Source organism: Triplophysa rosa, linkage group LG4 (genome assembly GCF_024868665.1).
Source record: "Triplophysa rosa linkage group LG4, Trosa_1v2, whole genome shotgun sequence".
In the NCBI taxonomy this organism is placed as follows: Eukaryota; Metazoa; Chordata; class Actinopteri; order Cypriniformes; family Nemacheilidae; genus Triplophysa; species Triplophysa rosa.
Genome location: NC_079893.1, coordinates 4913045 through 4930725, shown reverse-complemented (window position 1 = coordinate 4930725; position 17681 = coordinate 4913045). Strand labels below are relative to the sequence as shown.

The window sequence follows — 17681 nt, the reverse complement described above, 5'->3', positions numbered from 1 at the left end:
TCTCTCTCTCTCTCTCTTTCTCTCTCTCTACTTCAGCTCCAAGCCATAGTGCTTTAAACGGCACACGGTTAGATGACGGTGAGGTTTTGTGTGTGTATTTTGTGAGTGTGTGTATTTAAATTGCAGTGCACACTAGCTCTTTTTTGGTAGTCCTAAAGACACAGTGCTACATTTTGTTTGACACTAAGAATACAAAAATAACTCGCAATATTCTGAGTGGTAAACATTGTAGTTAATCTTTAGTGTTTAAAAAAAAGGCACATGTATTGCTTATACTTCTGGGTTATCATAAGATAATATTAAAAATCTATAATTATAGCTGTGGGTTAGGGCCTAGTTAATGGGGGAGGAGGACGATTTGTGTGTGTTCAGATTATTGTGTTCGTCCCAGATTCCCAGCAGAGAGATTAATTTTTCGAAGCATGGGGGAATGTCATCATTTTAAATATAATGTATAGCACAAATTAAAATATTGTAAAATATATTAAAATGTAGTAGCTATTATATTGTATTATATGAGCATATTAAGTGTATGCTGGTCAATTTTCCTTTTTTTGTCATTCGTAATGTTTATAACAGTAAATAAAAAACAAACTGGGACACAGAGAGGTTTCCAGGTCACACTTCACCTTAAATTTAAAATTTTGCACATTTTTACCCTGACTTCTCATGACTGTTATGTGTTTAAATGCTTTACTTGAAAATAATTTAAATCTTAAAAACTCCCATTTCTGTAATTCTGTTTTTATTGGATTGTATAAATCAGAATAAATTAAATAGTACCATTATGATGTAGAAATACATTTTTTAATATAATTAACTTTTTAAATTTATATGTATTGATTTACATTTTGCTAATAACCATTGAATTAAAAATTCAAATAAGGGGAATATAATTTGAATATAATTTATGTTTATTTCCTTTGGTTTTAGGACAAGCGTAATCATATCTTGTAAATTCACCGGTAAAGCATATCAGTCAGGTCTTCAAAGTGAACCCTATCTGCTGCCATAAATTATACTCAACACCCTTTCTACAGTGTGTCCTCTTGGGGCAGTACACTTGAGTAACCTTAATCTCATTCCTGCACTGGGGATGTTAACGTCAATGTAATATAAGATCTTTGGCTCAACAGAGATGTGACAAATGGCCCTCACATTCATATCTTCTCCACCAATGATAAGGCTGGATAAGTCTTCCTTCAAGGGATTTGAAGCCTGGTTATGTTGTGAGTTATGTTGTGTGTGCTCTCCATCCAGTGGTCTTGCATCGATATCAGAGAGCTTGACAGATTGATGGCATCTCATCAGAATGTTTGAGCCTTTGGCATTCAGTGCAGCATTTATCCAAAAACTATTTTATTTGTTGTTTTTGATGCATTAGTTGTGTAGGCATGCTGGTGATGCAAACTATTTCTATTTCGAAATTCTATTAACTTTTTAATGTAATGTTCGTGATTGGTATGAAGATTTCATCATTTACTCATCTTCATGTCATTCTAAACCTGTATGACTTTCTTCTGCAGACTACAAAAGATGTTGTGAGGAACGTTGGTAACAAAATAACACTAGACCCCTTTGACGTCCATTGTGTGGACACAAAACCACTGAGACATTTCTCAAAATATCTTTTGTGTTCCACAGAAGAAAGAAAGCTGTACAGGTTTTGATTGACATGAGGGTGAATAAATGATAGAATTTTTATTTTAAGGTGAACTATTCCTTTAAATATAGCTTGAAGATGTTCTGGTGTCACAAAAGCTGAAGTTCAATTCAGATAAAATTATTTATTTAAAGTCCCAGTGAAATAAAAATTACAATGCTTATTTTTTCATGAAATATTGCAGCGTTTATTGTAAATAGCTTATCAATGTGGGTCATTCTCTTTTTAAAATTCGTGTGACCTCATAATCTTCAGTTAAAATCTGAAAATGCACTTCCGTCCTGTAATGACTATCCATCTCAAATGACGTATGTCAGACGTCTTGGGCGGAGCATCTGTTAACTCCTCCCCTTCAGCTGTCAGTCTGCTGCCAGTTCCATCTCAAAATGCAATGGATGTTCTTATACATCCAATTAAATTGCAGCGAAAGATGAAAGCCACGCCCACTATTTTTCTCATTCAAATTTCCATTTCCTCAGAAATGCGTCAAAATACGGAAGTAAAAACGATCGCAACTTCCAGTTCACAGGGAGTTTAATATAAGCTTAGTTAATAAAAAATTATTTTCCTATAAATTTCTTGTATAAATGTTTATTATATAAAATGTGCGCTAATATGTACTATGGGTGGAATAAGAAACCAATGTAGTTATATAGTGTAGCTTACTCCCCTTAATAAAAAAAACTGTAACATTTGTTGCTGGCAAATTTTACCTATCGTGAGTAAATCACGGTTGTTTAATTTGTACTTGTGCAGTTTGTGACATGGACGAGGACTAAATATTCCTATTGTTAGCCTAAGGGGTGAATTAGTGAAGTATTGATATACTGATACATCATTGACATTTGCATCTGGTCGTGTTGTTCGAGTCTGGCCTACAGGGCTGCATATTTGCCTCAGCATTGATCTTTTGATCCGAGAGCTGATGTCAATCAGACGTCTGGCTGGTAGCTTGTGTCACTGGCTGTCAATAAATCGATTACTTAATTACTAAAAGAATGAAGTACAATATAGAGGCTTTAAAGCTGTGATAACTATCCTCTTTTCTCGGCCGGTGTTAAACACGGACGTACTAAGCACAACAGCTCCCAAATGTTACCAGGGGGCGAGAAGCTCTGTAATTATCCTCCAGGCTGTCGGACAGCACCGGAGTTAATGGCCCGTAGTCCAGGGCAGGCTAGACACCGAAGCAGTACGTTCCAACAAACTTTAATTAAAAAAGTACTGATGAACATCTCACAAGCTTTCTCTTAAGAGACTCGATGAGAAGAAGGATTATTGAAAAAGAAGTCAACATATGAGTTTTATACCATGTTTAAAACAGTATGAGCATAGACTGGGCAACACTGATTGTTATTGTCATGGTTAAGGTCAAGGTTGCCATAGCAACAGGCACCAATGGAGGTTGCGGTGATAATGGTATGAATAATTTATCACATGAGAGGATTACGAGTTCCATCTCACAGTGCGACTGCATCATCCACCTGTGAATGTATAGAAAATGTGCGTTTCTACTTTCGAGTCTTCATTTTTTCATGATACTATCATCGTAGATAAAGAGAGACGTTCCGTGGCAACTCAAGGTGAGGCGTTGCCATGGTATTTTTGTCACATTATCTAATTAACGTCACGGTGACACTAGTCGTCATGGAAATGCTCATTTGCGTTTTGTTCCTTTTTCTTTACATAGTGTTTTTGAAGGTGACTCGAATGCTCAGCAATGTGTTTATAGCTCTATATATACACATGTAGGTGTGGCGTGTGTGGGTTACAAATGAGATTCTTAATCTGTTCTTGTGTATTAAGTGTGTAATAATTAGATATCTATTCATTTAACATTTCGAAGAGATGCAAAAAGAAATGAATTTAGTAATTCATCATCATCACCGAGGCATTGGAATAATGGATTAGGCCGTGATCAGTGAATATAAATGATATCATAATTCATGCATACTGAATAGCTTCTTAGTCATGTTGAGACTGCTATTAGGATTAAAAGAACAGCGCACACACATTCTCAATGTCCCCTCACCCCGGCAGGAATCTACCATCTGGACCACTTTCATTTAGCACACACACGTACTGCTTATACATCTGGAGATTCATATATGAAGCCGAAGACATTTGATGGAAATATCATCAACTATATTGTATACAACATGCAGTGTAATGTTTTCAAATAGGATTGTCGGTATTTTTTATGGGATTTATTGTTGTGCCGTCCATAACCGGCTGTGATTAAAGGGTCTGGCTTGTGTTTAATGATTGGAAACTTTACCTGCTGCAGGATGGAATCCCCTCAGTGTCTGATCCAGTTTTGTAGTCTGACCTTAGTCCTTATTATAAACATTACAGCGAAATATTTAAAGCTGCGAATCAAGATCCTGTTCCGAAGTATGAAAGCTGTGTCGGAATGAAGTTTAACACAAACCAAGGGTGGCCGCTGTAGATTGTAGATTCCAATTTGATTCCTGAATTTAAATTCAATTGGAATTTGAATTAAGGAACTAAACAGGATGCAGAATTGAAATGGGAACTTAAGAAATTAGGATTCAAATGAATAAAAATGTACATAACCTATTATATTCAAATAAAACAAATGAAGAGCGCACTCTTTAATCAGCATTTCTGCATGTGTTCGTTGAATTTCAACAGAAACGAGCATCAGGAATGACTTGCAATGTCACCCAACAGCAATGTGAATGACTGAGAGAATGCAAAGACTCATGAAAGATTGTAAAAAAAAAGCAAGGCTTATTCCATCATATATGCATTTTTGAACTGATCCTAGAATACATGTTAAAGCATTAGTATTGTATTGTTTAAACATGAATATGAACTTGTTTGCATTATTCATTGCACATTGGACCAGTTTAAATGTCCTGTTAAAATTTTCTGCAAATAAACGCCAGTAGAAAACAGTTCTTTATTTTGAAATTGGGAGAAATTGGGAGATGTGCAGAATGAAAGGAAAATGTCATTTTTGTCATAGAAAAGTATCATTTTACTTAAATACGTATATATACTATATAGTAAATTCAGAAAGAACTGGAAATATTTGATGCTGTGTATATCAGCTACATGCAAATTATTAAAAAGCACATAAATATTGTGAGTAGAAATGCATATAGCCCACTATAATCAGATGAATAAAAATGCATATACCGTCCATCTAGTGGCTAATAATATAACTATTTATTTTTAATAAATGTATATTGATATAATATATATTAATATTGTATAATAATGGTATTAAATAAACAATTTATTGAATTTTACTGTATGTTAATTTTATTAAATAAACAATTTGTTGAATGGTTTGTTTAACTTTGCCGCATTAAAGTTTAGCCAAGTAACGGTTCTTCTACTGGTAACCCAAAATAATACTGGCCAGACATACTTTGAACTTGCTAGCTAATGTCATTTACTTGTTAATTCTTTTGGTTGTTATCAGAATCTACACTCTATTCTCTATTCTTTGCAGATGTTAAAGGAGCTGTATGTAATAATTTTACTGTATTAAATCAAAACATTACCTTAATATGTTTGTAGACATTTAGGAAACACACTAAGTTCATATATTGGTTTGTTCAAAAAACAATGCGATAGCCAGTTATTCCACTCTGAAATGTGAGTTCCTTGCCGGAATGTCTGTTTTTGTGACCCCGCCCACTGACGATTTACCCACTAGTGTATTTTGACAGCTCGGTTGCCAGTTGTCGACAATCACTGCATATTGCATTAAACACACGATCTGGGTCAGAGCAGATTCCACCTTTCCGGTACTAATTACGTTGCAATCTTAGAAAGAATTACTATATTATTTTACAACTTACGAGGAGTAATATACAGTTTTATTACGGTTATTTAAACGAGACAGCAATATTGCCCGTAAAGAGGTCGCAACCTCTGAAACGATCTGCTGATTGAGTGATATTTGCAAACAACAAAACCACGGCAAACGAATCAATTATCAAATAAACGTACAGTGTAAGACTTGATGCTTTACATTACACTCCTGTAAGTGTCTGGCAACTCCTGTAAGCATGGAGTCTGAGGAGGAGGAGGGGCGGGGAAAAACCCTCGCCAATATTTTGAATTTGGACTGCGATACCAAGCTCAACCGCTAGGTGTCAATGTTACATACGGCTCCTTTAAGTTTGGGCTACAAAATCGTGCATGTGCATTAACATTTGTTTATGTTGTTGCTTTGAAATGCATTGGATGCATTTTCATTTAAAAAAGCTGCATAATTTCAATATTCAAAGTTTAAAATGGCACCTTTAGGAATGTGTTTTATGTTTTATTCTGTTTTCTCCCGCAGAGCTCCTGGGAGCTGCTAAGAAGGTGAATGTGAACTTCCAGGATACAGACGGGTGGGTTCATCTGCAGGGCACTGACACCACGTAGTCATCCAGTCATACATATATAAATCATCAAAATAATTTTCTTTACAAAAAAAAGTGAATGCTTTAAGCTTTTCTGTCTTCTATGACAGTATGTTCATACCTCATACAAGCAACAGTGTCACAAGATTAGTCAGTTATGATGTTTCAGATTTTGTATGAATTTCTAAGATTCGTTCAGTTCGTGATTTAATGTTTGAAACGTTTGTGGCAGTGAATGAATAGAAGTGTGTTATTAGAATGCTGCAGCGTAGAAGAAGGATGGAGAAATAAAATAAGAGTGTGTGTGTGGCTTGGGGCTGTGACAGAGAAAAAAGCTCTTACGCTTGGAAGTAGGTCATAGCCTCCTGCTCAGTTAGGCAGTTAGGGACTGGAGCAAAGTGTCAGAGTTAAGCTGAAACGAGGACCGATTAGGGACCGTCTGCAAAGTTACGCTTGAAGCTGAAAGCTCAGGAGTGACAACAGAGTTATTAGTATTAGAGCATTATGAAAGAATTTATTAGGCTGTTTAAAAACAGATTTCCACAGAATTCACGTCTACTACACGTCATTCATTCGCTTTATTTGAATGGCATTTTGAAAGTTATACATAGAAATGTGCGCTTGTGTTTTATAGGTTATCTGCCCTGCATCATGCTGCTCTTAACGGTAACGTGGAGGTGATCGCACTGCTGCTGGAGTCCCAGTCCATCGTTGACATCAAAGACCAGAAAGGTGCAAAACACACGCAGTCAAGTGCAAATGTGTTACTGGTTAATGCAGAAACAAGTTAACCATATAATGACAGTCTTTATGTCAGCAGAAAATACTTGACAAAGGTTAAAACTAAATTATTTACATAGATTAATAAGGGCAGGGCACACTGGACACGCGCGTGCTTTCTTTCCCGTTTTATCAAGTCTTGTTGTTTATTCAGCATCATGTGCCACGCACTTTGCATTTTTAATACAATATGCATGTATTCATTTTTGTAATGATTGGCATTCTCCCACATATTATTTTCCTCCCTTTATATAGTAGGTTAAACTCTTATAGGTTTTAAATCTATTACACTTAGTTTATATTTCTACTAAATGTGTACATTTTTGGAGAATCTATTGACAGGTGTATAAAGACCTTACATTATGTTTTTATTACCTTAGAATGAGCTATTTCTATCTACATACACAGCGGGTCCCCTTGCATGGAATTCGCCATTTTGTTTCTACGGTAGTCCTAAACGGACAAATTGCTCTACAAGAGTGTGTTTCGTAAATACGTAACCTTCTTCGCCAAAGAAGCAAAAACTTGACGACATCCTAGTCCTGTGTCAGCCACCGTAGCTCTTCGAAGGGGAGGGGTGGAGTGAGCCGTTGGTTGAAATTCGCAACTTTACCACTAGATGCTGCTCAATTTCATACACAGGACCTTTAAGTTTACATTTTTTAAAGTTTTCATTCGTTTTTTACTTTTTGTGATATTTTCAAAATTTTGTTTAGTTTTTCATTATATTTTATTTAGTAACTGATTTCGTTTTTAAATATGTTTAACTTTGTTAAATTTGGGTTAGGGTTAAGATATCTAGTGGTATTTTAATTGTATAAAGGTAGGTTGTAAAGATTTAAAATGTTGTAACTTTGAATATTTTATGGATTAAAGTGTTTCCCCCCCATTTATAGTAATAGCACTTCTCCTACAGTTTCCATTATTTTTTTTCACTTTCCTTCTATTTATTTTCCTTGATCCTCCGCAGGGATGCGGCCGCTGCACTACGCTGCTTGGCAGGGCAAGTGTGATCCAATGAAAATGCTGCTCAAGGCGGGGTCATCCGTGAACAGCCAATCAGATGAGGGACAGATCCCTTTACACCTCTCATCACAACATGGCCATTATGAAGGAGTCAGTACACACATAAAAATTGTATGTGTCATGCATACGTACTGTACGTGCTTACTGTGTTGTGCTGTCTGTTTGCAGAGTGAGATGCTGCTTCAACATCAGTCAAACCCGTGCCTCAGAGACCACGCAGGGAAAACCCCTCTTGACTTGGCCTGCGAATTCGGAAGAGTCACGGTCAGTTACCCTTGTCTGTGTGTGTTCGTGGATGTTTGTGATAGATGTTTGGGAGGTGATGCTCACCTGAGGGATTGTGGGAACTACACCTCTTCTCACTTTCACGCAGATGCACTCACACCCTGGTTTCCTCTGCTTGATAGTGACACACAATTTATATCAACTTTATTTTAATATGCCAGCATTTTGTATTTAGACTTAGTTAAACAAGTTACATAATCCCTTTTTATTCTCAAAAAACTGTGAACTATTCATTACATTTACACCTCAGTTATTCCAAGTAATGTGTATTATTTTTCTAATTATTTAATTTGCTTACTGACAAACGAAGTTGAAGAAATCCAAACAAAATCGAAACATTTGTGTGTGTTCTACAGGTGGTCCAGTTGCTTTTGAGCAGTAACATGTGTGCTGCTATGTTAGAACCCAAACCCTCTGATCCCAATGGCATCAGTCCACTCCACCTGGCGGCTAAGAACGGGCATATCGAGATCATCAAGTAGGTGTTTATTGACTTGGTCTGTTGACTAGTTTAGAAAGCAGTATTTTCTAATACTACTTTTTGTTATACTGTATCGTGACATCATCTAAAATGAGAAATAGTGTTTTGCATATCATATATTGAACCCAATTTTGTATGTTTTTCAATTTTCTACTCATTAATGGAACACACCCACATGTTTTACCTTTAAGCTTTCTCAATGGATCTTATTAGATTTTAATTCTAATATAAATATATTTTTATCGTATTACAGTTAAAATGTTAGTCATGCAACTTAGCGTAAAGGCAGTACAACAAATAATATCATAATGTACACGGTAATTTTTACATATACAGTATTAAGAAATAAAATAGTTTTGCATTGCATTAATGACAGTTTTGTGGGGGGGGGTGTAATCATGCAAAAAATGATACAATAGGCATCATGCAAAATATCATTTTTGGGGTGTAGTGACCCAGACAGGTTTTGCGATAATATTTTGATATTTTTTCAGGAAAAAAAACAATTCATAGAAGGTTTGTATTAGATTCATTATTGCTTTCGCAGGCAGACATTGATGGCACGAAATCCTGACACAGCATTTAGCTCCCTGACACCAAACTGTCTCTGTCACATGGTTGATGTGTTAAGACAGGTCAGGAGCGAAGAGATCAAGGCTGATGGGGAAAATAGTCCAGTGGAAAATACCACTGTGAGCTACAGTATCCCATCAGCACCTGAAGGCTTCATTCATTACACACACACACACACAAACACACGCACACACTGAATGTCCTCATATCAAATCTTTGATTGACAGCGTCGTAACTGCTTAGTGATGCACATCATTAATTAGTAATAATCTAATAAAAATAACTAATAGCACATTTTAGGTTGATTGTGTATTAATATGACGTGTGAATGTGATTGTGAACTTGAACATCGCGTCCTGATATCAATCCTGTAGGGGATGGTTTCCCAACCAGCATTTTAGTTTGACCCTCCGTATGATGTTGATGAAAATCGTTGCTTTCACTGTGCATAAACAGAACGAATTCAGGCCAACCACCTTAAAACTTTTTTTCTGGCTACCGAAGTTTTTTAAAGTTTTGGTGTAGATATTTTATGCCGTCAGATGTATTTCTGCAAGTAAATCTTCAGACTCGCATTAGAAGCAACTGACCATTTGCGAGGTGCATTGTAAAAGAGTTTTAAAACCTTTTGCTTGTTTTTGTATGAATTCAGGTTACTAATCCAGGCTGGTATAGATATAAACAGGCAGACTAAATCAGGCACGGCGCTGCATGAAGCCGCTCTCTGCGGGAAAACCGAGACAGTCCGGCTGCTGTTGGATGTGAGTATTTTATTTGACTTTGAACTGGATTTGTGACCGTAAATATTCAGTATCGTGACTGGTGAAAAGTGGTCTCAGATCTCATTTTGCTCCACTTTGATGGAGTCTCAGTGCATTAGCACTGTGTTTCATATTACGCCCTTTATTATTATTCATTAGATTACATAATCATGTTTAAACAAATGCATTAAAACTGAACACCCTGAATTTTTAATTCGCAAATAATTATTTAGAGACAAATATCAGCTGACTCAGTTAGGTTAGCTTAATCATATCACAAGATTAAATTAAATGCTGACATCTAATGTCTGGGTCGATATAATACGTCTACAGCCGTGGAAAAAGTCCCGTATTCCAAATTTTAATTTTATAAGCATTTCTAGATGTATTGTGGCCAATCCAATACAGCGTCTGTTGAATTTCAACAAAATCAAACCTCAGGAGTGACAAAATCATCCAACAGCAATGTGAAAGACTAACTGCATGACAAGACACATGAAAACTGTGATAAAAATCAAGGTTATTACATAACAAAATAATGTTCGAACTTTTCCTAAATACATGTGGGTATTTCCTAAATACAAGACGTCAAAAAGAAATGTCAAAAGAAATTTACAGTAGTGATTTTATGTCCATAGAAAACACATTAAATGTAAGTAAAATGTCTACTTTATGGTTTCAACTAAGTTTTTGGAGCATAAATTTTCAAAATTTGGTTGAAAATAATGTTACATTGTCATTCAGTGTAACAAAACATTTCTGTACAAATTCAAACAACATGCTTATTCTGACTTAATATACTTATACTGACATAAAATATATAAAAGAATAAGGGCGCATATTACGTTTATTGTGCTTTAAATGATTAAAAAAATATTATTGACAAATGGGCAAAACCTAGGATAGTGGCAAATTAAACAAAATGTAAAATTACAACTAATTAGCATTTGGGGTGAAAGTAATTAGTCTTTTAATATGTCATAAATTGATTTTTGTTGTAAATATGCCTGACAAGATTGTTACACTGAATGACATTTTAGTGGGAAAAATGTATGATTAAAATTTTTTGCTCAGAAAAACAAAAATGCAACGAAAACAATTTAAAGCAGTATTTGTTTTTATGCATTAAGTCCCCGTGAACAGGAAATTGAGAACGTTTTTACTTCCGTATTTTGACGCATTTCTGAGTGAACTGGAATTTCAAATGAGAAAAATAGTGGGTGTGGCTTTTGTCTTTTTCTGTGATTTGATTGGATGTATAAAAACAGCTGTTGCATTTTGAAATGGAACTGGCAGCAGACTGACAGTTGAAGGGGAGGAGTTAACGTATGCTCCGCCCAATCCGTCTAACATTCGCCATTTAAGTTGGATAGTCAGTACAGGAAGGAAGTGCATTTTCAGATTTTAAGTAAAGATTATGAGGGCACATGAATTGTAAAAAGAGAATGACCCACATTGACAAACTATTTACAATAAAAGTGCAATATTTCATGGAAAAATAGGCATTGTAATTTTTAATTTCACTGGGACTTTAAACTCTTTTTCGTCTTTGAACCCTGTACAAATATTACTTTTGTATTTCTTAAAAGTGAACATGAACCTGTTTTTGCAATATTTGAGGTCTGAAAAAATACAGAGAATCTTTTCTGTTATTTTGACCTGTTTCTCCACTGTTCGTTTTCTGCAAATGAATGCAAATTATTTAAAATTTGGGAGAAATATTGTTAGAACTTCACAAATGAAACAAAACTGATCATTTTAAAGAAACACACACCCATAGTAAATTCAGAAAAACTGAAAATAATTTTGAAATGGTCTTTTCCACGGCTGTATACATGAAATACAATAGTGTTGCATTTGTTCAGCAATTTTTAACGCATTTCGAATTGACATTATTAGCGTACCACACATCCAGCCGGCTCTCTTAGTTCAATTTTAAGTGAATGAAGATTTTTCACAGACTCCTGAAACACAGTAGGTGTAAAAACTGTGTACACCAGTTGTGAGAGCGTGATCCTGTTTCTCTCTTCAGAGCGGCATCAGTGCAGGTGTGAGGAACACGTTCTGTCAAACGGCGCTGGACATTGTAAACCAGTTCACCACAACCCAAGCCAGCAAAGAAATCAAACAGATGCTAAGAGGTACGTTGAGAGAATATGTGAAAGCTCATATTCACATAGAAATGTAAGGATTTCTGAACTCTGTGCTCCCATGTGTGCATACAGACGCATCAGCTGCCATGCAAGTGAGAGCGCTGAAGGATTACTGCAACAATTATGACCTTACAAGCCTCAACATTAAAACAGGCGACATCATCACGGTAATGGAACATTTCTCTACCTTTTCTTGTAATATTACACTTCAGACTTATAGCTTGCAGCTATTTAAAAAATATATGGTGCGCAACGCATTCATACATTAGTCGTCTTCATGTTTCTGATTGGTCCGCAGGTCTTGGAGCAGCATTCTGATGGACTATGGAAGGGCTGTATCCACGACAACCGTACAGGAAATGACCGCGTGGGCTACTTTCCATCCAACATGGTTGAAGTTATCAAGAGGGCAGGTGTGTTATCGCATCATCACATGATCTATCTGGGATGTCATGTGACACATAAGCAGATTTTACCACAAGGTCAATCTAAAACTCATCTACATGCCACATGAAATAAAATGTATGTTTAGCGTGTGTGCTGGGGCGAGTTTGTATTTATTGCATGCGTTTCAGCATACAGTACATACGAGTGTTTGTGTGTGTGTGAGGGATGAGTATTTTGGACAGGTAAATTGACTGCTAGGGGGCGTACACTTTTGCGCAAATTGTATTTTAGCATCTAACGTTTTTAAGCATCTCACAGATTCCACAAAATCGTTTCGCTATTTAAAAGTGCATCATTTTGATTATCGAGTTACTTCCGAGCGTTCTAGTACTTATGCTCATCCCAAGTGTGTTTGTGTATGTGTTTGGTTTATTGGCTCTATATCCAACTGTCCTGCCGTTTATCATCAGTCATGTGATTTCAATGAGCGCTGTCAGCTTGAATGAAAGAAAGGGCAGATGAGAGAGTGTCTGATTGATGTGTTACGTTTAAGTCATCTTCACATCCACCTGTCTGCAGTGTTGCTCCCAAAAACTGCTTTTAAAACGGTTATTTAAAGCTGATGTGTGTAATGTTCACATCACCAACTGACGCTGCAAAAATAATGTTGGACTTTAAAACACTACTTCCCAAAACTCCTGTCTTCCATTGGACGGACGAACCGAAATTCCCACACCGTTGGTTGCGTTTGGCTAGCCAGGATCTAAATGACATAGGAGCAATGTTTACACTTTTGGGGAAAGAGTTTGGTTCCAAAATGAGATAACTCTTTCTTTGTTCTGATGAACATAGAGAAAAATAATTGGAAGAATGCTTATAACCAGACAAAATCCAAAATATACAATGGTAGTCAAAAGTGCCCCAGAACTGTTTGCTGTCCTTTTGCGTTCAACAGAACAGAACTATGGGAGTCAATGGGGGGCAAAATCTCTGGTTATAAGCATTCTTCCAAATATCTCTCTCTGTGTTCATCAGAACAAAGACATTTATAGAGATTTGAAACAATTCGAAGGTGAGTAAATGATGACAGAATTTTCATTTTTGGGTGAACTATCCCTTTAACAACAAAATTAATAAACAACACTGTGTTTTTACAGTATTTACAAATTGGCAGCATACAGTACATAAACCTGCCTATAACTTTGTAATTGGTACTTTGGTGTTATTGGCTGTTTGTTGCAAAGTTTGAGAACTCGCCCAACACAGAAGACTTCTTTCTGTGACTCGTGATGATGGTCAACTTAACGGCCTATTGATATTGATGTTTGCACAATTAAAATCACTCTTTTATGTATATTCCTTTTATGTCCATTTAAAGTGATAGTTCACCCAGGATAAGAATTCTGTCATCATTTACTGACACTCTTGTCATTTCAAACCTGTATGACTTTATTTCTTCTTAAGAACACAAAATCGATATTTTGAAGACAATTGAAACCAAACAACGGTAGTAACCATTCACTATTGCATAGATACAAAACCAATGCAAGTCAATTCGTACCGCCGTTGTTTCAACATTCTTCGAAATATCTTTATTTGTGTTCTGCAGAAGAAAGTCATACAGGTTTGAAATGACAAGAGGGTGAATAAACGATGACAGAATTTTCATTTTTGGGTGAACTGTCCCTTTAAGCAGGATTGTAGCGTCCATGCAACCGTACACATAATTTAAAACTGATTGAAACAGGTTATGCGGCTGGGTGACATCTTACATTTTTGTTTACCACAATTTTAAAATACACCAAGAAGGTTATATAAAACACATCATATATATATATATATATATATATATATAGATAGATAGATAGATATAGATACCCCCATTATTTATGTTTTTTATGCATGAATGTATTCTGCATGCATAGCACTTCAAGTGTTTTGGGGCAATGCATTGCAAGTATGTTTTGTGGAATAGTATGCATGACAAATTTTTTTATTCGTAACATAGCTGTTAGAAACGGTACATATCTTCATTTTCTCCTTGCATGTTAACCTACAGCATTCTGTAAAGTTAAGCTTACAGATAGAGCTAGATATTCTTGCTTGAACATGTTTTGTTTTGTGTTTCCTTTCCTGTTTTGTTGTTGTGTTGTTGTTGTTGTTTTTTGGTGTTGCCGTTCTGTCGTACCCAGGTCCCTCAACCCAACAGTATCTTAAGATACAGATCCGTCCGCCGGCAATTGGTTCAGTTGTCATGGTGAACGGTGACTCCTCCCACATTTTTTCTCTACCCCTCATCCCTCCTCCCCCTCCCACCCTGCCCTTTTCCCATCAGCCCCTGTTCACCTCATTTGGCTATAATATGGCCACCTGCAGCACATTTGGGTATGAACCGGCCTCCTCCCGCTCTGAGGAGCCACAAAAAGAGACAGGTATAAACACACACATACATGTACAGCCATCACATGCCACACATGACACATGCCTGCATGTCTTAACTTCATGACCGCAGTTAAGGTGCTGTAATGGAGTGTGAATCTGAATGTGTTTCGGAAAGTCGGATACTTAACACAAAACTTACACATGTGGGAAAAAACTAATATTTCATATTTAAAGTCTTTTTTTCAGCATCATTACCAGTTTTGGCATGTTGTCATTATTTTCATGACAATTAAGTAGGAAACAGTTACTGTATATCAGTAATGAGAATCTAATGACAGCCATCATTAAGAATAATGAAGGTGAAACTCAAACATTACCGTGATGACAATTTGGAGGAAGAATGTGCTTGTCAGAAATCGTAATGGTATTAAAATTAGGCTCCATTTTATTTATTAAAATGTTTTTTGTTTGGCATAAATATACCAAAATACTTTATTGTATTGCCATTGTGCCTTTAAGCAAATTATTTAACTTCATCTTTCAGTATATGGAATGTTCCTGAAATCAATGTATTGTGAAGTGCTTTAGATTGAGTGACTGATAAATGACACATAACAGATGGTGTTGCTCGGTGTCTCTTGTTGGTCCCTTTTATTTAAATACCAATTTGAATTAACAAAATATATCTATAATAAAAAAAAATATTAAGAATTATTAAATTATATTTAAACTATTATAGTCATCATTAATATAATAATTGTAAACTTGTAATTGTAAAAAAGTATTATTATAGTATAATGTGAAATTATTTAGAAATATTTCAATTCAATTTATAAACATATTAGTTTTGTCTCATAAAGCAAATATATTATTTAACTATATAAAGTTATTATTATTTAAATTATTATAAGTATTTAAACATGATTTAAATTATTATCATTATTATCATCACCATTATTATATTATATTATTAATTATATTAAATGATACCAATATAATAATTCATAATAATAAATACAATTTATTTATACATACATTTATATTATAAATAATATAATAATCATTGTGAACTTGTCAAGCAATATAGCAACTGTATTGTAAGTATTATTGTAGTATAATATTAAATTATTTAGAATATTTAAATACATAAAACATAAATAATAGTTATTTATAAAATTATTATAAATAATATAATAATAATTGTAAACTTGCCAAACAACTGTATAGTAAGTATTACTGTAGTATAATATGAAATTGTGCTGTCACATGTGTATTACAGCTTTGTACATCAATTTGTTTTTAATAATATGGTTTTGCCACCCGTGTTAATGTTGACATCCTTCTTGTAATTTTCCCAACAATCCTTTAGATTAGATTGATAGAACATTGTTCTCATAATTGTGCTTTGAATTGATGCAATTTGCTCTCACAAAAGCCTACAATCAATCACAGCTCATGCACTCCAGAAACATTATGAAGAAAATCACAGTGTAGTGTTTCCTCTTTAGCACAATATTTCAGTGGTTGTGCTGTAGCTGTAACCGATGGGACATGTGAGCTTGTAATTGATCAGGTGTTGGCTTATACAGTATTTGTAATTTTAACAAATTGTATGTATTTGTATAGATAGTTCATATTTCTAGTTAGCCATGATGTCATATTCTGGTGATGATGTAAATGTGCCACCAGCTGCACAGACATCAAAGTTTAGTAAACACGTCTTATGTTAGGGAACACTTTCATGTTGGGCATGTTGGTGATATAGGCATGCTTACAAGAAATCCCTGCAAGTTTGATCTTTGAAATATCTTGAAATCATCCTTGTGATGCTGATGTTTGTGTTTTATGACCGTTTTTGTCTCTCTGTACTTTGTAACGCGTTCTGACTTTGGTCTTATATTTGGTGAGGATGCTTTTCACAGGTAGCCAGACGTTAACATTTTGGACTGATCACCTGATGCATATCTTGTGTTGATAATCAGTTTAAGATGAATTTTTTCATCTGTTATCACTGTGTGTGTAACATATTTCAGGTTCAAGAGGATCTGTGTCCAGTCCTCATGGTTCTCCGACCCTCAGCGGCCAGCAGAGCAGCGCTAATGAAGAGATTTGGGTGTTGAGAAAACCTTTAGCAGGTACCCAGAGAACACAAAACGTTCCCTTAAAGGAGTAATTCATAAAAATTACTATGGAAAGTCAATGGTGGCTTATTTTGAAGTGAACTACTTTAACGTTAGAATTTGGTTTCCGGCCGCCCCTGACATTAACCCTAACAAGTAAAATGGATGATTTTGAACTAAAACAAGTTATGGATTGATGGGATTCATTTTTGTTTTGCTTGCATTCGTATCTGCATTCGCCAGCAGGGGGCAGTGTTGGAAGTATGGGCAGCACAGGCAGCCTAACCAGTGGTCGTTCATCTACAAGCGTGCAAAGCAGTAATGCCAACGCTCACCTCACCAACTCGCCCGTCCCCGTGCCAACCACGCCAACACACTCACCTGGAATTAACGCGCACGGCCTCAACGTCCCGGGACTGCACGCCCAATCCGAGGGTGTGAAGGTGCGACACAAATCAATCCCACATAAGAACAAATGTGTAAATTCTCTTTTATTCTCTTTTTCTGTCGTTCTCTCTCTGTCTCATTTTATTGATGTGTTTGTGTGCATTTGTGTGTGTTTTAGCTGTTGGCCACGGTGCTGTCCCAGTCAGCCAAAGCAAAAGAGCATCTAATGGACCAATCACAATCTTTGGATCCTAATTCAGGTACTACAATATATACCTCATATGATTCAATAACT

General features: G+C 35.6%; 1 protein-coding gene across 1 annotated transcript in view; it reads left to right on the top strand.

Moving 5' to 3' along the window:
* Positions 1 to 17681, top strand: part of si:dkeyp-9d4.3 (caskin-1) — a 36471-nt gene that overhangs the window by 8313 nt on the left and 10477 nt on the right. The window contains exons 2-14 of the mRNA XM_057332437.1: positions 5988 to 6039; positions 6686 to 6783; positions 7802 to 7947; positions 8026 to 8121; positions 8499 to 8620; positions 9849 to 9957; positions 11990 to 12098; positions 12183 to 12277; positions 12409 to 12523; positions 14690 to 14929; positions 16913 to 17014; positions 17243 to 17442; positions 17565 to 17646. Of these exons, the coding sequence (XP_057188420.1) occupies positions 5988 to 6039; positions 6686 to 6783; positions 7802 to 7947; positions 8026 to 8121; positions 8499 to 8620; positions 9849 to 9957; positions 11990 to 12098; positions 12183 to 12277; positions 12409 to 12523; positions 14690 to 14929; positions 16913 to 17014; positions 17243 to 17442; positions 17565 to 17646 (1566 nt within the window). The remainder of the gene's footprint in view (positions 1 to 5987; positions 6040 to 6685; positions 6784 to 7801; positions 7948 to 8025; positions 8122 to 8498; positions 8621 to 9848; positions 9958 to 11989; positions 12099 to 12182; positions 12278 to 12408; positions 12524 to 14689; positions 14930 to 16912; positions 17015 to 17242; positions 17443 to 17564; positions 17647 to 17681) is intronic.